This window comes from Calidris pugnax, unplaced genomic scaffold (assembly GCF_001431845.1).
Source record: "Calidris pugnax isolate Ruff unplaced genomic scaffold, ASM143184v1 scaffold147, whole genome shotgun sequence".
Taxonomy (NCBI): domain Eukaryota; kingdom Metazoa; phylum Chordata; class Aves; order Charadriiformes; family Scolopacidae; genus Calidris; species Calidris pugnax.
In genome coordinates this window covers 805,924-831,207 of record NW_015092359.1, presented here as the reverse complement: position 1 = coordinate 831,207, position 25,284 = coordinate 805,924, and the positions used below count along the sequence as shown (strand labels likewise).

The window sequence follows — 25,284 nt, the reverse complement described above, 5'->3', positions numbered from 1 at the left end:
AATTGAGGCAACTAATATAAATCTTTCTCTGTTTTTAAATTAAAGCCTCATGAGTGTTGAAAATAGCTTTCCAGCATGATATGAATGCACTCTAAAGGCTTTAAAACCAGAAAGCAAATAAAACCAATCTTTTTGTGTTTAGCTTGATGGTTTTTGAAGCCTGATGTTTTTAGCATCTGATTTATGAGTTTTGGACTCCTCTCCGCTTACTGACAAGACGGGGAAACCAGAGCTATGTCTGAAAGCAGCAACAAACTGCTTAGTAAATTACAGATATCTTCCACCTAGGCAGCTGACTAGGAAAAATACTTCCATGGCCATGAGTATCTGCAAATGCCCCTTTCTAGTGAGATGTTTACTAGAAACAGACCTTAGTCATAGTGAAGTCATACGCCAATAGGAACCCGTTGCAATGAGCTAGGGGCCTAAAAATGTTCTTCATAAATTTAAATTAAATCGCATTTAGCTCAAAGGAATCTCATGATTCATTCCAGTGAGAATTAGGACAAAAGTTTAGGGCCAAAATGACACAGATCAATTGATTTATACGATCTGGGACGCAGTCTGCAGTATCTATTTGCCTCCTATTACAGCATGAAAAGCAAAAGAGTCCTTCTCTATTGCATTGACTAATCAAGCAAAACCAGAAAAAAAAAAACAACCAAAAAAACCAGGGGGCAGGATTTTGTTGATTTTTGCATTTAATCAAGAGCACACTAAATAGGTCATGGCATCATTTTGTGTTCTCCTGATGTACAGCAAAGACTCATCTGTTGCTTGTGCTGGAACCTCCAGCACATCTCCAAACCAAGAAACAAAAACAAAGAAACAACCAAAAAAAAGTACAAAGAGTAAATTAAATTCCACTGTAAATCTTTGTTTGACAAAATACACGTTGCTGCAGAGGATTAGAAGGTGATAACATCAGTCTATTAGCTCAGAGATTAAAGTAAAATGTTCTTCAAAATCCTATCACATTTATTTCTTTGGAACCGAATTTAGTGATTTAGCATTACGGTCACCAAATCTTTTTGGCTTTTTATTTTATTTTCCTTTGGTCCTTAAGTTATAAAGTTTATAGTGTCTGCTTGGTATAGTTCATTTTAACATCATGAATTTGCAATTTACATGAGCCAGGGAAGATAATTCTACAATGCACACACTTTCTGATTAACTGTGTGTGACTTAAGTAGATCTGAGAAATGAGTTTTAAAGAGTGTTTTGAAAGACCTAAATACAGCCATGCTTTATGAAGCAGAAATTAATTAATTTTTTTTCTTAAAAAAACTAGTCTAATTTCTGATAATCAGTGCAGTCCTTTGTTGTGCAAGGTTATTGCTGGTGGTGGTGGGCGTTTGCCAAGGAAGAAGGGCTGGGAGGAGAGGGCAGTGAGTTCTGGTGGAGAATTTACGCAAAAGAGCATCTTCATAATTGTTCTGAAAAAAAACCCGTGTGGGACCGGGGTCTGAGAACTCATTTGATGAATATGCAAAATGCATCGTTTTGCACATAAAGGGCTAATGATTTGCTTAATTTGCACACCTCACGTGTTTCCTATGCACTTTGTTTTTCTAGAGACTTTTAGCAGAAACAACTCGTATGGGTACACTTTTTTTTAATCTTCTAATTTACCTAGTCTTTTTAATCAGCCATTCCTTGGGCACCAGATACTGGAACAATGACATCCAGTCCTCCATTTCTTCGTGATGAGGCCGGTCTGATTTCTGGCGCTGGGCTCACATGGGGCAGGATGGAAGAACATTAATTTTTTTGGAGGTTTTGTTGGGTTTTTTGGTTGGTTTTTTTTGCCCTTCATGTCTTATGTTTTGCCTGTCTGAACTACTTCAGCTGCAGAAGACTCTATTTTAGGAGAAGTTCCATAAATCTCTTCATAACTGGAAACGTTCGAGGGTTATTCAGGAACATTTTACCAGTAGCTGCTGATTTCTGTTCTTTGCGTCGTGTCCTCTACAGGCTTTGAGATTAAGTTGGCACTACGGTGCTTCTGTTACACTAGACACAGCCATACGGAAACAAGATGTACTTGGGTCGTATTTGCTCTTCGGGGTGATATAAAGTGACGTGAGTCACCTGTGACAGGGGCTTCACGTTAACTGAGGCTGAGCCCCCGCTGTTTGAAAAACCCGGGTTTCGGTGTCTCTGTGTGAATCAGCACACCCGGCTCGGCCGCAGCCGGAAGTCCGCGGCAGCCAATCAGGCGCGGAGGGGGCGTGGCCAGGAGCCGCACGCCGGTGTGAAGGCGATTGGAGCAGACAATGGGTCGCGCGGCGGCGGCGGGAAGGGCTGAGGTAAATCCGAGGGGAGGGTTGGATGGTGTTCCAGGAGAGGCAGAGGGTTCCCTGCCCTTTTGTCACCGGGCAGAAGGAGGGGAACATGGAGAGGATGGGGGGCAATGGAAGCAGGTACCTGCTCGGGGCAGCAGGAGAGTCCCCTCCAGACCTCCCCCGCCTTCCCAGGTGCCCGAACAGAACAGAGAGGGGCCTCTGGAGAGAGACAACGAGGGGATGGAGGATGCTGGTAAAGCCCCCTCCAGGGAGCTGCCGAAGCAGCCAGCTCCGTGTATGAAGGCTGCTTCTGTGAGGAGCAAGAGGAGGGGGATAGTTCTAGGTGGTTCCATTGTGAGGGGAACTGAGGGTCCCGTGTGCCGGCCGGACCCTTCCCACAGGGAGGGCTGCTGCCTCCCTGGGGCCCGTGTTAGGGACAGAACCAGGGAGCTTCCTGGCCTGATGCAGCCCTCAGATTATTACCCTCTTTTGATCTTACGGTGATGAGTTAGGAGAAGTCTGAGGGCAATGAAGAAAGATTTCAGGGCCTTGGGATGACTTGTCAAGGATTTGGGAGTGCAAATCGTGTTTTCCTGTGCCCCTCCAGTTTTGGGGCCTGATGAATGGGTTAACAAGAAGAGCAGACAGATCAATGCCTGGCTCCAAAACTGGTGCTACCAGCAGGGCTTTGGGTTCTCTGATCCCCGTTTGATTTACAGCCTGTTGGCAAAGGATGGGAAAACCCTGTCCCGAAAGGGGAAAAGGGTACTAGGCCAAGAGTTAGCAAGGCTCATGGACAGGGCTTTGAACTAGAATGGAAGGGGGGAGGGGATAAGACCAGGCCTGCTAGTAATGAGCCTGGGGGTAAAGGGCCAAGGATGGCAACTGCAGAAGGGTCTGATCGTGGTCAGGTGTGAATTAGGGCTTGTCCCCCCTAATGAGTGGCAGGATGATTAGCCCAGCTGAAGTGCATCTACACTTATGAGTACTGAGAGAACTGGCAGATGTTATTGCTGGGCCACTCCCCATTATGTTTGAAAGGTCACAGAGAACAGGAGAGGTGCCTGAAGACTGGAGAAAGACTGGAGTGATATTTGCCTACAAAAAGGGCAAGAAGGAAGACCCAGGGAACTAAAGGCTGATTAGTCTCATCTCTGTCCCTGGGAAGGTAACAGAGTGACTTGTTCTGGATGTTGTCTCCAGACATCTTAAAGAACAAGAAGTTATTGGAAGTAGTCAGAAAAGGGCAAGAAGGAAGACCCAGGGAACTAAAGGCTGATTAGTCTCATCTCTGTCCCTGGGAAGGTAACAGAGTGACTTGTTCTGGATGTTGTCTCCAGACATCTTAAAGAACAAGAAGTTATTGGAAGTAGTCAGCATGGGTTTACCAAGGGTAAATCGTGCTTGACCAGGTTGATGGTTGGACTAGATGATCTTTAAGGTCCCTTCCAACCTAGATGATTCCATAATTCTATGAAATCCATGATTCTATGATGTTATAACTGGATGGCTGGATGAGGGGAGAGCAGCAGATGTCATCTACCTTGACTTCAGCAAGGCTTTTGACACTGTCTCCTGTAACATTCTCCTAAGGAAATTAAGGTAGTGTGGGCTAGAGGAGGGGGTAGGGAGGTGGATTGAGAACTTGCTGTGTGACAGAACTCAGAGGGTTGTAATTAATGGCGCAGGGTCAAGTTGGAGGCCTGTAACCAGTGGTGTCCCCCAGGGGTCAACACTCGGTCCAGTTTTGTTCAACATAGTCATCAGTGACCTGGATGAGGGGACAGAGTGTATCCTCAGCAAGATCGCTGATGGTACCAAACTGGGAGGGCTGGCTGACACTGCAGAGGGCTGTGCCACCATCCAGTGTGACCTGGACAGGCTGGAGACCTGGGCAGAGAGGAACCTAATAAGGTTCAACAAGGGCAAGTGTAGGGTCCTGCACCTGGGGAGGAAGAACCCCAGGCACCAATATAGGTTAGGGGTTGACCTGCTGGAAAGCAGTTCTAAGGAGAAGGATCTGGGGGTCCTGGTGGCTAGTAAACTGTCCATGAGCCAGCAATGTGCCCTTGTGGCCTAGAGGGCCAATGGAAGCCTGGGCTGTGTAGGGAAGAGTGTGACCAGGAGGTCAAGGGAAGTCATTCTCTCCCTCTGCTCTGCACTGGGGAGGCTACAGCTGGAATACTGCGTCCAGTTCTGGGCTCCCCAGTTCCCCTGTCCCCCAATCCCTTAATCACCGTTGTTGCCCTATGCTGGAGAGAGATTGGAGCATCTCCCTGATGAGGAAAGGCTGAGAGAGCTGGGGCTCTTCAGCCTGGAGAAGAGAGGGCTGAGGGGAGATCTTATTAGTGCTTCCAAGTACCTAAACGGTGGGTTGAAGGAGGATGGAGCCAGACTCTTTTCAGTGGTTTCCAGTGACAGGACGAGGGGCAACAGGCACAAGCTGGGACATAGGGAGTTCCACTCAAATATGAGGAAAAACTTCTTTCTGGTGAGGGTGGCAGAGCCCTGGAACAGGCTGCCCAGGGAGGGTGTGGAGTCCCCTTCTCTGGAGATCTTCAAGACCCGCCTGGATGCCATCCTGAGTGATGTGCTCTGGGCAGCCCTGCTTTGGCAGGGGAGTTGGACTAGATGATCTCTAGAGGTCCCTTCCAGCTCTGACAATTACATGATTCTGTAAAATAAGATAGTTCTTCCCTAGTTGGGCATCTCCCTCTGGGTTTTCAATTCCATACCATACACTGAGTGTTCAGGCTTTTCAGTGCTTTTCTTGCTGGTTCCTCAGTGCTAACATAATTTTTTAGGATTAAATACTGTGTCCCTCCGTTAAGCACATGTTTTTATCTATTTGTTTGTCTTGACATGAAGCATATTTCAATGAAGGTGGGCTGTATTCATGTCTTTGACCTTAAAATAATGCCTGCAATAAAACCAAGGAAATGCTCTTCAGTTATTTTCTCCATGTACCTCAGAAAGAATTGGTACTCAACAGCTAGTATCTTAAGTTAAGTAAGGATTGATTCTGGGAACCTAATTGGTGAGATTTATTGACAATACAGCATTTGGCTAGTTATAATAGACTCCTATTCATTATACAGTTGATAATTCAACAAGTAACTGATTCTAGTTTTCAGTGTTCGTTATACCATTAGGGCTGACTTTATTAGCCTACTCAGAGATGTTTAAAAACAATTAACCTTAATTTTTTAAAGTAAAATGTGAGACTTCGGCTATTAAACTTCAATTCTGCCTTAACTGCTCCGGGGCATTAGAAACATGGCTCCTGAATTCTGGCACCTAATTAGTGCAGGGTAGCAGGGTATTCAACAAAGAAACTCAAGGTTTGATTTTTACTTGTGTGCACTTGTGGTTTTGCTCATATAGATAACCTCATCTATGAATGAGGTTCTCTTCTTAATTAGTTTCAGGATCAGGCTGTAAACTCTTGTTGTGGTGAAGCATGGTGTAGGCCAGTGTTTAATTAAAGAATGGCAAACCTCCTGATGATCTGCGCCTGCAGAGAGAGGATTCATTTCAGAATATTGCCATAAAAAAATATATATGTAGGTGGCTTTTCAGACAGAGCCCGCTTTCTAGGGCTCCAAAATTAGGCGTGCGTCTCTACAAAGGAGAGTTCAGGAAAGGTTTCAAAGCAGATCAAAGTGAAAGAGTTTCCTGATGGCTCAGCTTTGTAGCACTAAGCCTGCTGGGTGTTCCGCCAGGATCCATTGTACCTATCTGCACTCGGAACGCACAGCCATAGCTTTGCATGCATTACACCGGCTGTGTTTTCAGCGGGGCTTTACAAATTGCCTAATCCAGGTTAGCGCTTTTCTGGAAGCTCTTTAATCCTTCTAACGTTTGCATAACGATCTCAATACTGTAATTCTTGTGTGACAGTGTGTTGGAGCTCTTTCTGACTTACATTAATGATAGTACGAGAATAATGGAATACCAAATTGACTTCATCATCTTTCAGGACTGAGAATGTTATAAATTTCTATGTTTAAAAAAGTGGGGGGGGGCAAATTCACTTCTGGTGTAATCACAGTGACATCTCTAGAGCTAGGTGAGGTGTGTGTTGACTTTGTCTCATTTAAGTAAATATTAACTCATATTTGGGAAGTTAAACGAGGGGGTAGATTTTACTAAAGACTTAGAATTAAAAAATAGCAACCTTTCACAGTGGTATTCTACCAGAGTAACACCTCTTTTTCTCTAAGACTTTGATTAAAACATTATAATCTCCCATGAAAATTCTAAACTAATCAGCTGAAATAAAAAAAAGATGAGGATTGCATGAATACTTTATGTGAATGGTAAGAAAGCAAGTCTCTAGTTTTGAGGCGTTGGGTTAAAATTTGCAGGACTACACAGCAGGTAATACCAGGCTGGGTTCCCATTTCTGTGAAAGGCAATCCCAACCAGCCATGCAAAACCAGTTCTGAGATGATAAAAATGAGGGATGGCCTGACAGGTGTGCACACTGCAAAAAAAAAGACTTCCATAGTAATTCAGAAAACAATTCATTTCCATTTCCATGGGAAAATAGATGATGAAACTGAATCACAGGTGGATATTCATGTATGTAACACAGGTGACTTTTTTTTTAAAAAAAAACAAACTAATTTTAACAACTATTGCTCGATGTAACCAGTATTATATGATGTCTGTCTTATTTATCTGCTTGGTGTTTAGTACCTGGGAGTTTGAATATGGCATTTATTCTCAACAGAAAATGCAGAAGTATGATATGTCTCCCTACAAAATCTCTGTGGGCTTTCTCCTGTCTCAGCTGTGCTCTCTTGACCTGGCTTCTAGTCATATGCTTATCATGTGAAGCATATATTTTGATGAGCAGGTCGTGTTAATATACACAATTGTTTGTGCTCACTGCATATGAATGATTAAATGTGTGAAAGAAAACAATTACCCAGATAACACCTAATTTCTCCAAGGAGTAATAGGAACCCTGCCTTTCATTTGCTGAGTGCCATCAGAAGTTTTGTGGTCCTTTTCGTTTATGAGTGCCATCAGAAGTTTTGTGGTCCTTTTTGTTTGTGATAAAAGGAGATGAATCCAGATTAAGAATATCTTTTATATAATATTTTAAATGTTTTATTTTTCTTCATAAAGCATATTCTGTGACCTTTAAAAAAAATTATTAAAATGTTGACTTGGTGCAAGTGTGACCAAGTTGTGTATTCCAAAGTCCCAGTTTTGTGGCACGTTTGGAACTAATTAGAAGAGAGACTGTGAGAAGCAATAAAGGGTATTAAAGCTGCACTGATGGGAGATAGTAGCTGGCTCCTTAAATTATCTGTGCAGCAGGTTAAGGCTTATCTTGCATGAGCATGCAGGTACCACCTTATGACCTTGGGTAAGCAACTCACAGTGGTCTGGCTCCACAGGACTGCTTCATCCTGTGCTTGAGCATCTCTCAAGAGAGGGCGAGATAAGAAAGACACTGTCTCTTCCCAGCACACAGCAAAGCTGTGGTGATTGGGTCTGGATTTCTTACTGGACTGAACAGGGGAATGGCAAATACTGATGCTTTTTCCCCTGAGGAGCTCTGGAGCTAGTCCAACACTGTGCTGTAATTTTGGTCTGGGCAGGCGGTTGGATTCCCACGAAGCCTTTGAATACTACAGCTGTGTTTAGATGCTGAAGCCTTCAGCCTGGAAACTATCCTTGTACCTGTGATAAAGGCCTCTCCTGTGCTGACAAGGCTACCGCACAGTCCTGAGTTGTGAACAGTGAATAATCACCCCATTTTTTCTATTTTCAGGAGATTTGTCCTCACCAAGATGAGAGTCATTCCAAAAGGAGCTTTCGCAGGACTTGGTGACCTAGAGAAAATGTATGTATTATGTCAATATTTACTAGGAAACAACTATTTTACTCTAGACAGCAGTTTCTGATTGCCATTTCTTTTATGTCCTGTGAGCAAATCCCTGTCTCTGAGCTTCATCTAGTTTCATCTTTCTGTTTAAAAAAAAAAAAAAAAAACTTTTTTTACCACTGGGTTTCAAAACTTTGCTGTCATATGCTGTCATAAATACATTTTTATATCAGCAAGCGGGCAGTCAGTCCTCGGTCACAGGGTTGGTTCAGCATGCAGTGTCACTGCAATTAATAAATACAGTGCCATAGAAGATCATGGGAAACCGATTATTTTGAGACATTTGGAATGAAACAGTGGAAAGATTAGGGAGGAAAGTGTTCCTGTTTGTAACAGGTCAGTTAGTTCTCTTTTTGCTGATGAATAAACAGGATTGTTTTGTCCATGTTCAGAGTCAGCTGGCAGGATGTGCGAGAGAAGTTTCTTATGGGTGATACATCTGAAAATCTTAGTACATAAAGCATCTAATTTCTGTGAAATTTAATGGTAAGCCTGGAGATACAATTATGAGCACCTTTGATGAACGGATGTATTATACATTTATTAGTATACTATTGTGGATGTATTGCAGCCCTCCACCACTACAAGTTATTTGTATGTTTCCTACTGGTCTTTTGCAACAGGAAATCTATGGGTTAACTGGTGCTAGCACTGGAAATTATAACTGTCACTGTCCAGCCTGTATTGTTATGGGGCATGTACGACTTTTCTGAATTATTTCATATATAAGCCAGTGACAACATTTGGTTTGGAAACATGCCCAATGTTTGCACCCCAGCAGGAGAGGGTCACAAACAGGCTGTTCACCAAAGAGGAGTCTGAGTGGGGAAATGCTCTTAAAGGCAGTGCCATGTGTAGTCGTAAAAGTAATAAAGACTTGATTGCCAGCATTTCTTTGCATCGTTTCTACCCTTCTCCTTCATAGTCTTGCCTAAGTAAGGGATGTAGTGAGGAGGAGAACACAGACCAGAGGAAAGGAAAAGGATTTTGAACCTAAAGATGGAGGGAGGGAGGGATGGATAGATGGATAACAAGCAGGGAACATGCAAGGATTGAAGAGCTGCTGGTCAGCAGCTGGTGATAAAGCTCATATGGCACCTGGCCTTTTCTGAAGCATGAGGTCCATTTCAGGGCACCACTGCAGGTACAGGAGTCTCCTCTTGGCACCTGGTACACACTAAAATGTCTCTAGTTGCTGCAGCCCTCTCGTAGATCCGAATTCTCATAACCCTCATCAAGCACTTCTGTAAGCAGTCATTTTTCTTGAGAAAAGAAAGTCTTATTTTTGTGGCCAAGACTTACTAGTTAGGAAGAATATCAGCTCTGCATCACCAGGTTTGTTGGCACATGCTTCTCCCCAGTCCTGAAGGGTTTCTTTTAGCCTAGTCCTTGTGGAAAATCATTGAGCTCTCTGGACTATGAAGTGGGTTGCAAAGCGCATTGTAAACTGTTCCCGTTATCTTTAATTACTCAGAAACCATATGTCAGATATGTATGAAGGTAGCGATTGCATTGAAGAGGATGTCTCTAAGTGGTGATTTATTGTTAGCCAAAAAAATTATATATGGAAATGAGCTCAATTTGAAAATATATCTATGTACTGCTAGTACATGGAGGAGAAATGGGGACAGACAGTTTATAGCAAAACATCCTTGAAAATAAAAGTCTGATAAATATGTAAATGAGACCAATCAACATCAACAAAGATGTGGTATTTGCAGATGATATGGCAAACAGATAAAATTTGAAATAGCTCACAAATCCCAAGCCTAACCCATAAAACATTCATCAGAAATATTCATGATAATGTAGGGACAAAAAAAGTGTGTAATCAAGTGATAGATTTGCATATAAAAACACAGCCTTTGTATGAAAGCCTTTTTACTCTTGCAAGTTCATGCATAGAAAGGAAGATTAAAGCAAACTGTAGTCTATTTAAGGAAAATAGCTATTAATAATGTGATACCTCCATATGGTAAAATGTGGATAGCCTGATGTATACAAATTAGATACTTCAATGTAGTGTATGTATGTGCTCACCTAGAACTAAATAGACGGAAAACTGAGTGACAAAATTTCCTGAGTGTGTTCCTGAAGAAAAACAGTTTCTTATACAGTCCAGCATATCTGTACACATGATTTTTCTCTTAACCATCTCTTTACGTTTTCAACTGTTGTTTCTGAGAACAGGATAGGTTTTAAAGCCCAGAAGTTGCAGGCAGGTGGCAGTCTTTGGAATCATCCATTGGGGATGAGCTAGAGATGAGTCTTCCATGAGAATCTTAATTCTGTTGTATTTATGGTCAAAGTGAACAAAGGCTTTTGAATACAGTGAGCAAAAATTTCTGGTTTTCAGAAAAATAATTCAGCAACATTTTTCATTATTCCTGCTTTCTCTATGCATTTGAGTTTCTTCCTAACTACCTGAATAGCTTAGAGCTTTAAACAGATGTATTTTGCCACGAAATGTCAGATATTTCCAGGTACTTCCAGTCAGGCTCCAATCACAGTACCCAGGAAAGATCTTGTTTGTTTTCCATTTGGAGTGTCCGAGGACTCTCCAGAATGGACACTAGTGACCATGACTCATAATGGCAAAAAGCAGTGTGACCTGGAAATGTCAGCACGGAGCACCTGATCTGCCCTCCCTTGTGCAGTTCCAATCTTAGTTACCAAGACGAAATCTTCTGGATTTCATCCATTTTTTAAATTATTATTTATTTTTATTTGACAAAATACAGACTGAAACTTTATTTGGCAAAATTGTCACTGGAATTTTGAAGTTTTTTGAAAGAGTGAGAGCCTATTTGAAACACCTCTACCTTGCCATTGTCTTCTCACCCCTCTAAATTCCTTCATTTACTGAAAAACCATGAAATACCCACTCTGCAGATTGTCACAGAGAGAAACAACTTCCCCAAGTATGTTCTAGGAGAAAGATCTTCTTTTCTTCCTCAATAAAATGTTTAAAGTTATGAAATAAACTGACAGGCTCTAATTACCAGAGATTTCTCTTAGATGCAACTTGAATATTCTTATAGAAAACTACGTCAGAAGCCCACAGATCTGAGGAACAGCCTAACCAGCTTGTTGCTAGCAGCTCTCCAACTTCTGCACGGCTCTGGCTTTGTGTTAATTTAGCAAATAGGTGTTCAGGGAAGCAGATTAGTTATTCTCGCTACATGTTTAGTCTGCTTCTCAGTCTTAGCCAACTGGAACGTGGCAGCTCATCTGGACTTCTGCTTAACCAACCTGTTTACACTCCCAGAACCAATTAACCCTCCAGTTACTAAATTAAAAATCAGCCCCATGCAGGCACATGCCTGGCAAAATCAATTCAACATGCTCTGCAGCTGCTCTGTCATCTTCAACCTGCACTGAAAATGCTTAATTTGGAGGCGAGATGGTCTGAAGCAATATTAAGTCTCCCCTTTTCTCTTGCTAAGTTTCCTTCTGTTACTATGAGGCAGCAAAGTAGATTTATGAATATTGGTCTAACAAAGCCCGATTTGGGCATTGTATTTATAGGAAGTTCGGTCTGATTGCCTTACCCCATGCAAGCCAGAGGCTTCACATTTGTATCCTGAGGCACAATTCCCTTGAAAATTCATCATCGGGTATTTATTCTTGTGGGGGGTTTAAGCTAAAACATAATGCTTTGTTTCATCATTTGCTCTCAAATCTAACCTGTGTGTGGCCCAAGGAAACTCAGCCGTGTGGATGAAGGACTTCTTCAACTAGTAGATGTCACAGAGAAAAAAAATCTTTATTGGCCCTGCTTTGTAGTTTGGAGTAGTGGGAAAAGGGGATTTCTTTAGCAGATTTTGGCAAAGGGACATTTTAAGAACATGAACGGGGTAAGGTTAACAGAGCTTGAAGCTCCTTGATGAGGTCTGAAAACCCTGGAAAGCGTTAAAACTTTGAGAGTTGATGGAATCTGACAGAGTTGACCTTCCTGATATGTCTATGGAAGACAGCAGAAATATATGTACCTCGTGGATTTGTAGAGAAGATAGCTCTGAATTATGTCTTTATTAAATCACTCAATGCATTCAAGCTTTCACGGGCTTTTTAGGTGGGACTGTTGATCCAGTGATGGCTCATATGAACAAATACTGCTGGTCTGTGACCTGGATACGTGAGCGCCAGCTTATTTCATACACAACAACTGACCTGACGTAGGAGGCTGAAATCTCTGCTGTTTGCCCCTGTAGGCTAGAAGGCAGGTCACACTTTCCTTTGTCTTAATTAAATCAATCTGAGTTGCCTTTTATGTTTTACCTAAACTCAGGTGAGGTAGTCGGGGGGAGTGGAAAACACTCAGCAGGGTATTTTGGGGCACGTGCTAAAGTGCATTGCTGAATCGAGGCATATCTCTCTTCCTGCGAGAAGGGAAGGAGCAAAATTATTGACTAATCAAGCCAATTTTACAATCAATAAAAGTCTCATCAGGAGAATTTGGCGTAGTGGGAAATCTTCACTTTAGTTAGCAAGTTTTAACAGCCTGGCAAGTTGGTGGGTTCGCCATCCAGACCTTCTTTGGCAGTAGCCATCAAAGCTGCCTGGGCTAGCAAATGGCTAAACGATGTCTATCATACCATGTGCTCCTGAAGTCAGTTTAATTCAGCCCTGGCATGTAATTCTGTAGCACTTGGCCAAAAAGTCCAAAAGATGCTATAAAAGGCTAAAAAGATGGGAAGGCGGGGGGAGGCAGAAATTGCATGATTAACCTAAGGATAAGCAGTCTGTGTCTTCTGCTACCAAGAAAGGTGGTCAGTATTTTGCAGCTTCTCTGATTTTTCTTGCACAGTCTATTGTGTGCTGCCTCATTTGGTATGCAAAAGGCTGTGATTAAATAAGATCGTTAAAGCTATTTTGAGAAAATGGTTAGGATTCAGTTTAACCGAGACATTTGGAAATTGATTCTAAGCAGGAGTTCCTTTCTATCTTTTGTTGCATCTTTTGAATAAATCTGCTATTTATTTTTTTGCAAGGAGCAAAATATGGATTTGCAGGCTCTGCTGGGATAGATAAGTTAAATAGCGCGTGTTTACAAAAATATTTATTTACATCCCTAAGGTGAAAGGGGGACGTGGTGCATTATGTGTACCAAAATATATACTGAATCAGGTAACAATCACACTTTGGTAATAAATACTCCAGGGTATATTCTCAAGGTGTAACTCCATGGATATTAAATTCTAATTTACATTATAGGAAGTTATGTGTAACATTCTGCATCTTAAGGGCAGGGCATGAAAATAAGTATGCTACTTAATGCATTTAAATTAGTCTAAATATATATTTTCTCTCAGGGAACAGAGGGCTACAGTTCAAAAACATTAAGGCAAGTAACCAGCATAAGCAAAGAAATTCAAAGTTCAGGCTGACATCCCATGGAATAAATGTTTTAATGGGGCCGCTCTTATGATACCAATCTTTCCTCTCTGCCTGCCTGGTCTACTCCTGTGCAAGCCAGCAGGCACTAAGGGCTGCCCAGCCACGGCAGGCTGGTGGTCATAGAATCATAGAGTGTTTCAGGTTGGAAGGGACCTTAAAGATCATTGAGTTCCAACCACCCCTGCCGTGGTCAGGGACACCTCCCACTAGACTGGTCGGGCAGTTTGCAATCACAGGAGGCTTCTGGTTCCTGCAGGTGGACTTGCAAGTCCAGATGCCCTCATCCCAACAGACTGTCCACGTTTGATGGTGATCGGTAGTTTTGAACATGGGGGTTTTTTTGCTATCCTGGAGGGGTTGCTTGCACTTCAGGCCTCTGGTTCAGCAGCAAAATCACATAAGAAAGCTTATCCTCTGCTATCTGCGCCGTACACATTCCTCAGCCCAGCAGCATCCAAGGTGTCAGTCTTCATTTGCCCATTGCTATGCTCTGCCCTTTGAAATGGGTTCCTGGAAATGGGATTTGAAAAGTGAACAGCTACACCAGCTTCTCCCAGGGGTCCTGTAGCGTGGTTGGTGGAGGAGCTGGGCAAAGCAGTGCCTGGTGCCGCTGTCTCTCCGTGTGGCCATGAGCAGCTTGGGTACATTTGCTTCTTGAAGGAGTGTCGTTACTTCAAGATGACCTTTCTGCAGCCTTTGGAAATACCATCCTTTGGACAGCAAACTTAAGTGTTTGGTATAATACATAGGAAGCCTGGTGTGCTCTTAATTCAATTCATTTCCTGAAAGTAGAAGCTATGCCTTGTGTTCTAAACATAGCAAGTAATGAAAGAAGACGCGGTAGTTTTATTATAATCTATAAATGTTTTGCTGCATCATCACCTGGCATTCTGCTTCTCCCTGCCAAAGCTTATCTGTGGAAGAGATCTTACCCTTGCAGCTATTGGTGTTGTCCCTTGCACAATTATGAAAACGTGAAGTAGACATTTATTATCCATGTCAGCAACTCACTGCTGATGTCAAAGAGCAGAGATTTTAATTACAGCTTTGTGATATTTCAGTAAATGCATAACCTGATCTCAGTCTTTTGCTAGAGCTTGGGTGGAACAAAATTACAAATAAAGTAAAAACCCTTAAAAGAAGCAGCTAGGAAATGTAAAATCAGTTCATAGCGTCCGTATCAACATTTTCTAACTTTCCCATTTAAAAAGTCCCAGAAAATCATGCTAATATTTGCATATTTTAATTGAAACATGTTAGAGTACAAGGAAGTATTCCATAATTCTCTCTGTGTGGTTTGGTATCTTGATGCTTGCTTTCTTTGATAAAGTCGATTTAGAAAGGGAAAAAAGAAAATACATTTTGTCATTACTTCTTTTTGTTGAGCAAGAATGAGTTTTGTGGTAATGAACTGTTAGCAGAATCTATATTCGTTAACTGCATTGATATGAAACCAGCATTAGATGCTGAAGCATTTAATGGAAGAATCGTCTTGGACATCGTTTCTGGTCCCTGCTTTACAGCTGTCTAGACACATAGACAGGGAAACAAAAAAAAACAAAAAAAACAAAAAAACAAAAAAACCAGGAAAATCCACTTGCCTGAACGTATGCTAGATTCTTTAATGCCTCTCCCCAGTGACATACTGTTCAGATTACCTGAATTCACAAAAGACGAAACGTGGGCAGATGCTTGTGTGAGTTTCCACTTTTCTTTAAGGGAAGGCTTTGATCCAGTGTTCTTCTACCTTCCTCTACTCAAAGAAATGAGATGAAATTAAATGCAGGCTAAATGAAGATAGCACTATTGCATATCTAAAGGTAGGTTCTAAATTAGCCTTATTCATTCAAAATGAGATTTAAGGGTCAAATGAACATTTCTAAAAAGAAAGTCTTGGCCCCATGGTCAAAAAAAGTCTCCAAATGGGGTATGTTGGGAATTATTGAGGAATGGATAGGGAACAAACCAGGAAGTATTCACCAAGATGAACATGTTCATGGATGCTTTCCTCCTACGGAATAATGGAGCAGGACAAGACTCGTCTGGAAGGAAGACCTTTGACAGGGTATATTGGACTGGTCTGTAGAGCAGGTTTAGTATAGGGAAGGTGGACAGGAATGATCGTTCCTGCCCTTTTTTAATATTATAACTGGAGCACAGGATTTCAAATAAAACTAGTAAGTGACAAATCAAAAATAAAAAAACCCTGAAGGCTGTATTTCTTCACAGAATGTGTGGTTCGGCTGGGGAACTCTGCTTGCTGACACAAAGAGCCTCTGGTAAAATTTGGGAGAGAAAATATATCTCACCTACTTACTCACCAAACGCAAACCCTTGAGCATTCAGAGGGATTTTCTCAATAGACTTGCCCTGCTCTTGCATGGTTTTCTGGGCTTCCCCCACTGCTGCTTAAGCAAGACGCTGGGCTGGATGGACTTCAGGTTTGGGATGCTGTAGTGGTTCATGTGGAGATACTTGCTTTCTCTGAATCGTTCCGTTTTGGAAGGCAGCCTCACCCTAGGTCCTTGCCTCAGAGGCATGAAGCTGATTATTACAATTGATAAACGTAGCAAGGAGCCTCAGAACTGACAGGCGTCCTGTGGTGCAGAATTAATACAATAATCTTTCTTTTGTCCTGTGGGAAATGCTTTATGCATATTGAAGAGGCTGATACGTTCACTCACTGGCCCGCTTTCTGAGATTGATCTCAGGGGCTTTTTGGGTGGGTTTTTTGTTTCAAGGGGGGCCAGAACTGGTGTAAAATGTAAGATGGTTGTCGGCACAGTCAAAATTTTCTCCCCCAGTGATGTCACTTCTTCAAGTTGCATCTCTTCCTTCCAAGAGCTTCACTCTGATTTGGAGTAAAGGAAGATTCAAGTTATGATTTATTATGAAATTCTTGTACTTTCAGAGTAGAATCAGTGACTTTCTAAGTGACTTTATAAATATAAAATTACATATTTGCTAAGAAACATAAAAAAATTCTTATGCTGGCTAAGCAATATATTTATTAAACTTACATGTGTATATTAGAAAATGAAATGAGAACTCAGAATTGCTGGTTCTAATTACGTTTTATATTTTCAAATGTAATTCATAGCTCGTACATGGCGTAAGGTGGTTCTTCTCGTGATGTTTCAGAATATTGCTCTGATTTAAATAACTAGATTTTTCTGGTTAAAATAAGTATATTCAGTTCTATTATCCCTAGATAATTTGTAAAATATATATATATATAGTGTATTAATTACACATAACTGAAATTTCTGGAAAGAATTCAGAATAAAAAGTAGTGACTTGAAAACAAAGAGAATTTTAATTACAAGATTAAGTTGAAATGAGTACAAGCAGCAGTAAAGTCAACAAATATTTTGAGACTTGTAAGAGGATTATTATAAAAGGACATCTTTCTAACCCCCCCAAAAAAATATAATCTGCTTTCTTATGTGGAATCAACTAACAAAGCAATTCTGAGAGGAAACCTGTGTATTCAGAATTACAGTGGTTGCACCTCACTTGGTTGTTCAGCTCAAACGTGTAGCACCTCCACCTGACAGACAGGCTGGGGAGGGTCTACTGCTCCTGATAGACCGCTGTGCTGGTGGGAGTCTACAGGAATTCAGGTGACAGTGTATCCCAAGAGGCATCATAAAGCCATCTCTTTCCAGATGTATCCAGCTCTGGGTTTGCTTTAAAAAGTACTGCTATTAGGAAAAAAAAAAAAAAAGTATGAAATATAAGGGAAAGTTCTTTATTCATGTGAAAACAGGTTTTTATAGGATTTTTTTCTATTAAACTCATGCTCGTATCCTAACTGTACCAGTGAGTTGAGTGCAAAAGGTGTGACCTACTTGAAATTGTGCCCGATTTGCTCTAAATAGGATTTTCTTCAATATTTATTGTTGCCGCTACTAAATATCGTTTGTTAGAAGGAGGAAGGCTGGTACCAGATTGGAAATGGTAATTCAATTTCAGGAGGATTTCAGAAACACCTTCTCATATTAATTTTATCTAGCTTTTTCTGTTTATTTGGGAAATAATGTTAGTGGAATTGGCATGTTGCAATGAAGGATTGTTTCCCGTCGCTATACAAATCCTGCTACAAACCTTAGCGTTTATGGAAAACAAATGTTGAGATGAAGTCAAGACATTTATTTTCTAAGCAGGAGATGTTGATTCTCTGACAACATGGCCTTTATTTCTATTATGCCAAATGATTGATGTGGATTTAATCATTATTTTGATGGCTGCTTTGCTCAGTGGAGAGGCAGCTGAGCATTTTATCATTATTAGTGAGCTGCATTTTGATTTTTCTATCAAAGACACTGCTGGCCCCTATTCATCCCAGGTGTGAAACTAGAGATTCTTTGTGTCTATTGTTTGTCTTGTGACCAAGCCAAGAACAATTTGCTTACAAAATACGGTGAATATTTGGGTTGATTTCTCAACCAGGAACATGTTTTTGATGAAAAGTTCCAGATATGTGCTTGATGCTTTAAAAATAAGTAAGAACAGTGTATCTTTTGTGAGTAAACTGCATACTGCACGGTAGAAATAGATAGGTGTATACATATACTTGCATACATGCTTATGTGTGCATGTACACATAAAGTAGTCTGGCAAAGATTTAAATTGCTAGAATTTAGAACAGAAGACAGATACGAAGCCATAAAATATTTTGAATGCATGGGGAGCCAATGCCACAGATGGAAATTACAAATGATTGCAAGAGAAATACAGAATGCTGAAAAATTGTTGGTGTCTGTGCATTTTCCAGTGCAGTCAGTAGAGGATTAGGAGCTGGGGACTGTGACAGGCTGGTGGCTTTCCTGGTTCAGAACCTCCTCCCTGAGAGCCACTGATGGCAATTGCTGAAGGAGGAGGTTCAAGAGAACATTTCTGGAACAATTATGGAATAGCTCATCCATATGGAGAGTTTATTTTGGCCATCTCATAGGGTGTTCTCTTCTAAGGAGGAGAAACGCCTCTAACAAATAACGAGCTGTTGAACACAAACTCCTGAAACAGTCTGTCCATGTTGCCTTTGGGCTGTGAATTTTCTGCACTAAAACAAGGAATAATGCTAAATTTCACTTGTGTACTGAATTAAACTAGTCTTGTTGTTTGGAACCGTCATCTACTTCTGTCTTGCCTGTCTGCTCAAGAGCACAAAGATTTACATCTTTATCTGGAAATGTTTATCCTTTCTAGTGTAATTATGAAGTGAAGGTGCTTATTAGACATGTCTAATCCCTTTGTCAATCTTGTCTTTTATTTTGAATGAGATTTTATGATGATACGGTTTTCAGCTTTATTTTCCATATTATAAAGACTTCTTGTGCTGGATTTTTAAGATTTTGGCTTTTCCCATCTGTGCTGTGAGAAGGGGTGAGCGCAACATGGTGAAAACTATTTACTTATTTATTACTTCTGTTCCCAATTAGACAATGCTCTCTAGGAAAGCTGGCAGCGGCAGAGCTCCCTGGAGGCAGGGGGATTGTGTATTCCCTTTGCCGGCTGGTAGGCATGTTGGGAGGGGAGCAGCTTCAAGGAACTACAAGTGGCAGGAGTTTTCCAGGCCAGAGATGGATGTGTGCCACTCAGAGACTGCGTTGGGGAGCAGGGAGAATCCCGGGGGGTGATGAACAGGGTTTTGCAGGAGGGCTGGGTAGAGATTACTGAATATGTCGTCACTGAATTTCACTGAATTTTTAGAGTTGGAAGGCGCCATAGAGATCATCTAGTCTAACTCCCCTGCTAAAGCAGGACCACCCAGAGCATGTCAGATCATGCCACTCAGGACTACATCCAGGCGGGTCTTGAAAATCTCCAAAGAAGGGGACTCCACAACCTCCCTGGGCAGCCTGTTCCAGGGCTCTGTCACCCTCACCGTGAAAAAGTTGAGGAATTCCAAACCTTCTTCAAAGGCACTGGATGTCAGGGGAGAGGGGGCATAAATTCTTCTATCTAGCCAATTTCCTTTGTGCTTTTCCTGCTTTTGAGGTAATTATCCTAGTTTCTATTCTCATAAAAAATGCCTTTTCTGAGCTTAAAATCATTTTGTTCTTCTTTGGAGCATTCTGTACAGAGGAAGGTCAAGACATACTGCCTCAGAGCTCATGGAGTGCCATTGTATGGCCCTATCCAGACTGTCCTGGCATTCTATTTTCACCATGTGGCACAGTTCCTCCATTCCCCAAGCCCGACCCTCTGTTTGGGGACCCGGAGCTGCGAACCAGGCTGAGCGGAGGCTGAAGGCACAGCCGCAGCAGAGAGCTGACCTGTGGTGGGGAACAGAGGACAGAGCCAAGCGGCACCAGGTTTTTACAGAGGCGAGTATCACAGTTCATCTGTGACAGCCACATGCCTACGTGTAATTGACAACACACACTATTTAAAAATAAGCTTGTTTTTGCCCGTTTTTCATGGTAGCAAACTTAAACACGCTAACAAGTAAAGTGACTTTTCATGAGACTTCATCTGTCAGTACCGAGGAGCCTGTTTTGTATTCCCAGGACCCAGAGTACCTCGGAATAGCACATGATGTTTTCATCCTACTGTGCTTTTAGGGTAAGAGATAACACGTTAACAACTGAAACAGGCTGTAAAAATGAGGTGGAAATTGTGTCAGTGACAGGCAGTCGCCCAGGTCACTAGGAGGAGGACTTCCTAATGGGATCTCAGCTAAGCATTGCACAGCTTTAAATCCCAGGGAGCATCTTCCTGTGAACTGGCCAGTATCACCTTATTCCGGATTTCAGGGATCCTTCCCACACAGGGAGATTGATTTCAGATGTAGCTACATTGATAAAGAGCTGTGACATTTATTTTTGATTTGATGGTGTGCAGTCAACATCAGTCCCAGCGATGTGACAGTAAAGTGTCTTTTTATCTGCAGATCTAAGGATGCTCCTCTTCTCCATATTTTGTTAATTTGTTGGCAGGTTAAAAGCTGTGTGCCATCTGGGTAAGTGGCAAAGCTCTCATTTGCCACGACTCCTTTTGTTCATAGGAGTGTGAGTAATAGCAGAACAGTGGCCATCCTTTGGGGAAGATTGTCCAGGAGACCGCTCCTCCTCTTGTTGCTGTTATTGACTCTCAGTAGCCTTTTTAAAAATCTATAGAGCTTACTCCGGCACTGACCTTGTCTAATCGTATTGATTGTTAGTAACTGAAGGCTAATTAGGAAGCAAGTTGCTATGGTAATTGTTGAGTCATACATATAAAGAGAAAATGCTACTAAAACCACTAGTGCGTGGTGACTATTAGCATAGTTAAACAAATTAAAAAATATAATTCATTCAGATTTATGCTGGAATTCAAATGAAGATACAATATGCAACAAGGAATTCTTTCCCTTGCTACCTCATTTTCCTCTTTCGTAGTCATTTTGTTCTTTTATTTGTTGTTGAGTGAGTTATGCATAATTGTAGGACTTAATGACAAAGTAGGCTTTGGGTTGTTCTTCCCCCCACAGCCCACAAAAAATATGTGACAACAAGCTTCATGTGACAGGAAAATGACTCAGGTGAAGGGTAATAGGACTTGGAACTCCCCAGATTTCTAGGTCACTTGTTCATATCCAGTCTGCACGTGTGTAATGAATGGTTTATTTTTGCATGGGTAAGTTGATGGCTTGCATACCAGGAGATGGTGATCTCAGCCCGTGCCCTCAGGAGATGGTGATTCATGGCAAGCTAGGGCTGCTGCAGCTGCCCATCAGCAGCAGCCTCTTTTGGCCAGGCTTTGAAATGGCTCTGCAGCAGGGCTGGTGTCTCCATGGGTGACCACTCTCTGTTGTGGGGCACTGTGGGAAGGTTGGATTGCTTTGGCTGCACTGTGCCTCATCTATGGATAAATGGAAGATTTTGCCAGTCACATCTAATTGAGTCGTTTCACCTTATTTTTAACTAAATGTGACCTGATGGGAAATCAAGGGCGTTCTTCCCTGTTTAATGGGGATCTTCCTTTTCCTCCTTTGGCACCTTACTAATTAGTCATGTCACGCACAAATCTTAGCTCTCCTAACGAGTCTCCATCTGCACATCTTTAAGGAGGAGGAGGATATAGGAGCAGGCATGTTGCTACCCTTCTGGACAGGTTGAATGATGAGGCAAAATGTATGTAGGAGAGTCACGGGACTGGATGGGAGGTTGGAGTGTACTGGGTTCAGGTCATCTCCAAGTGACCATGAGTTTCTCTGCCCCTCTCAGTCTTTAGTGGGTGAATGTCCTTAAATTGACTTCGGCAACACATAAAGTAGCATGAATCTCTTTTAACGCGTCTCATAAATAAATGATAAATAAATGGATTATTCTCTCTTCTCTATGGCTTCTTGGGACTTGTATGCTCCCAGAGTTACATTCATTTAACTGAAAATAAGGTATAGAATTGACTACTAAGAAGTGTGTGCCACTTAGAAGCAGCAAAAAACCCAAAACAAAAAAACAACCCAAAAAAACCCAACAGAAAAAACCCACCCAAAACAAATACGCCCAAAAAATGGAAGCATGTTTAAATTTATTCGGATCAGCTAAGTCGGACTATAATTACTCGAACAATAAAACTGAAACATCTGGTTTGGGGCTTTGCGTGGTCCTCAAGTTAAATAAGTGTCACTGACAAGTCCTGAGGCTGCCATTTTGAATGACCCACTTCACATTACCAGTAATTTAGTCCCCATGGAAAACACTAAAAAAAGCCCTTGTCCTTAGCTTCTGCCTCATCTGCCCTCACCAAAAGATGCTGGCTGGACGTAGGGCACAAAAATTCACCTGGGGGGTTTCATAAGCTGAGCCATCCTGCAAACCTATCCTCAAACTAATAAAAAGAATATAATGAAACCCTATTGCCTTTGTGTAGAAGAAAGAGGTGTGTGCTGGTACTGCTGGTTGCTGTCTGTTTGCTGTACCTTTCTGCATGTAAGGAAAATGTGCTCCTGTGCAGGGATCCAGTCTAAATCTTTAGGGGTTTGGGTATCTTAAAGATACAATACCTTTCAGAGGGAGCTCTGATCACGTTCCGTAATATGTGTTATATTTGTTTATTCATTTTCCTCTGGAAAATAATCCATAAACACATGTTTTGTTTTCAGTCTGATGGAAGAAATGATGTAGCAGTTGCCTTTTAGTTTTTAATTCAGTATTTAACATACTCAAAACATTACTTTAAATCTGAAAACTAAATTGCTCTCACAGGATTGCCTTTGACTGTGTACTTTTTTTGTCCCTTTGTGTATTGAGCTGTGTGCTTTCTAGAGACAATACTTCTTTAAAATTACAGGAAAATATGCACTCCTCTAAAATGTAGAATTTGAATGCAAATACAGATCCAATATATTAAAACCAATTGATTTCCATGCCTTCTGCTGCAGAGGCTGAAATCTCCCTCAGTCTCAACTAAAGCAATGATAGTAATCAGAAATGATGGATTCCATTTTCTTTTTTTTTATTTTTAAGTGTATTCCATAAACATGACTTTTCCAAATGGCAACTTTTTGTGGTTTGGAATCTCTTCAGGGATTTTTTTTTTTTTTTCCTCCATCAGTAGTATTTTTTCAAAATGTTTTACTGGAAACAAAAAAGGTTTTGTCAGGCTTGTGTACTGTGAAAACACTGTAAGTTCCAGTTTGTTTACATCAGTATAGGAAGACAGACAGAAAAATATTGTTAAGTATATGCAATGCAGTACAGCAAAGGAATAGACACTGCAACTTCTAAGGAAAACATCCTTTTTGTTTATTCAAACCACGTTTCTTGTTCAGCCTCCTTGTTTAAGTGCTGTGGCTGGGGAGGAAGATTCCGCTTACTTTTCCCTTGATGAAGAAGTAAGAACTACTTCCAGTAAGGTTTTTTTGCATCATCTCTAGCTCAGACTTCTTCCTATGTCCCCAGTTGGTTATGACCCAGGATAGTGTAAGGAAAAAGGGCTCCCAAGGAGATCAAAGTGCTCTTACATAGGAGAAACAGGTCATTCCCAAGTGGCCAGGAGTTGCCTTTGGATCCTCAAGGGTTTTGCCTCCATCCTACAGACGCTCCTCTGGGGGAATCAGTACTGAGGGCTCCCCATTGAAGGGCTGAGCCCAGTCTGAGGACTTCCTTATTTAAGCACTACAACAGCAGACGATAGCAGGAAGCCTTTGTTTGCCTGGAGTTTCCACAAGCCTGAGTGCAGTGTTATAGATCTGGCAGAAGCCCTTGGTGGCATAAATGAGCAACTTCCTCATCAATGGGGTTAGATCTGTAGAAAAGTTGCTGCTCACTGATGTTAGTGAGTAAACACCATTGTGTTGCCATGGGTCTATTATTTTAATCGCTGTTGTTAGATTGTGTGTTCACAAACATAAACATAGAAACATGTTAAGAGATTGGATTTTGGACCAAGTTTTATGACATATTCCCTTCCCTCTATTAAGAATCATAGAATGATTTGAGTAGGAAGGGACCTTAAAGATCATGGAGTTCCAACCCCCCTGCCATGGGCAGGGACACCTCCCACCAGACCAGGTTGCTCCAAGCCCCATCCAGCCTGGCCTTGAACCCCTCCAGGGATGGGGCAGCCACAGCTTCTCTGGGCCACCTGGGCCAGGCTCTCACCACCCTCACAGGAAAGAGTTTCTTCCTGAGATTTGATCTAAATCTCTCCTTTTTCAGTTTAAAACCATTGTTCCTTGGCCTATCTCTCCCCTCCCTGGTGAAGAGTCCCTCCCCATCTCTCTTGTAACGCCCTTTAGGTACTAGAAGGGGCTATAAGGTCTCCCCAGAGCCTTCGCTTCTCCAGGCTGAAGAACCCAAACTCTCTCAGCCTGTTGTCATAGAAGAGGTAAGACTTTCTTATCTGTGGGCAGTCTTGCAGTGTTTGCAGGTGAAGAGGGTTATTTCTGTCAGGGAAACTCAGGTGGAAGCGTGTGATTTCCCAGGGATTCCTAGTTCAGATCTGTTCTGTTATTTGTCCAATAAGACTCTAGATGTATTGGAACAGGCTCCGCTTTCCTGCCCTTAACCACTTGGCACAAGGGTTAGAGGTTGTATGTAATTCCCATGTATGTAATTCCATGCATGTAATTCCCAGTATGGCATTTCTGCATCCTCCAATATAGAGCTTGAACATTTGAGCTTAATGGTAGGGGTTTTTTCTGCTTATCATAGCACAGTATCAAAATCAGATAAATAACCCTCATTGCACGCTTGTTTTGTAAAACTTTTGACTCAGTAGCTTCTTGCTGGTGCTTGTGTTTTCTCTGGCAGTTTGCTACAAGGCAGAGGGTTTGGTTTTAACTTTGGAAACATAAAAGAAGATCCCTTTCCTGGGTAGGTTATATCTGAGGGCCCCAATCATGCAAATCTTTATGCAGTAAGGTTTTGGCTGAGCCTGGAGCCAAAGCTCAGGGATAAGAGTTTGTAGGGTAAAGGCCTCAGACACAACCCACAAGAGCAGCAAGTGGTTTTTATGGAAGGGAAGATGAATGCAAATAGAAAAGAGGACAGCAGGAAATCTCTGTGCTGGAAAAAGGTATTTCACAGAGAGACTGTGACAATGAATAAGAGAAACCTAAATCCCTTCAGGAGGGCATTTGAAAGATGCAGTGAATGGTGCTAGCAGCTGGAAGATAATGTCTGTGTTCATAATTGTGTTTAACATTAGGCAATGCTAATATTTTTCTCATGATGGGTCACGTCATGGAGACTGATTTTAACT

At 41.7% G+C, this 25,284-nt stretch overlaps 1 protein-coding gene across 1 annotated transcript in view; it reads left to right on the top strand.

Moving 5' to 3' along the window:
* FSHR (follicle stimulating hormone receptor) overlaps positions 1-25,284 on the top strand; it is a 90,128-nt gene that overhangs the window by 24,381 nt on the left and 40,463 nt on the right. Inside the window, exon 2 of the mRNA XM_014962363.1 lies at positions 8,074-8,145. Coding sequence (XP_014817849.1) covers positions 8,074-8,145 — 72 coding nt within the window. The remainder of the gene's footprint in view (positions 1-8,073; positions 8,146-25,284) is intronic.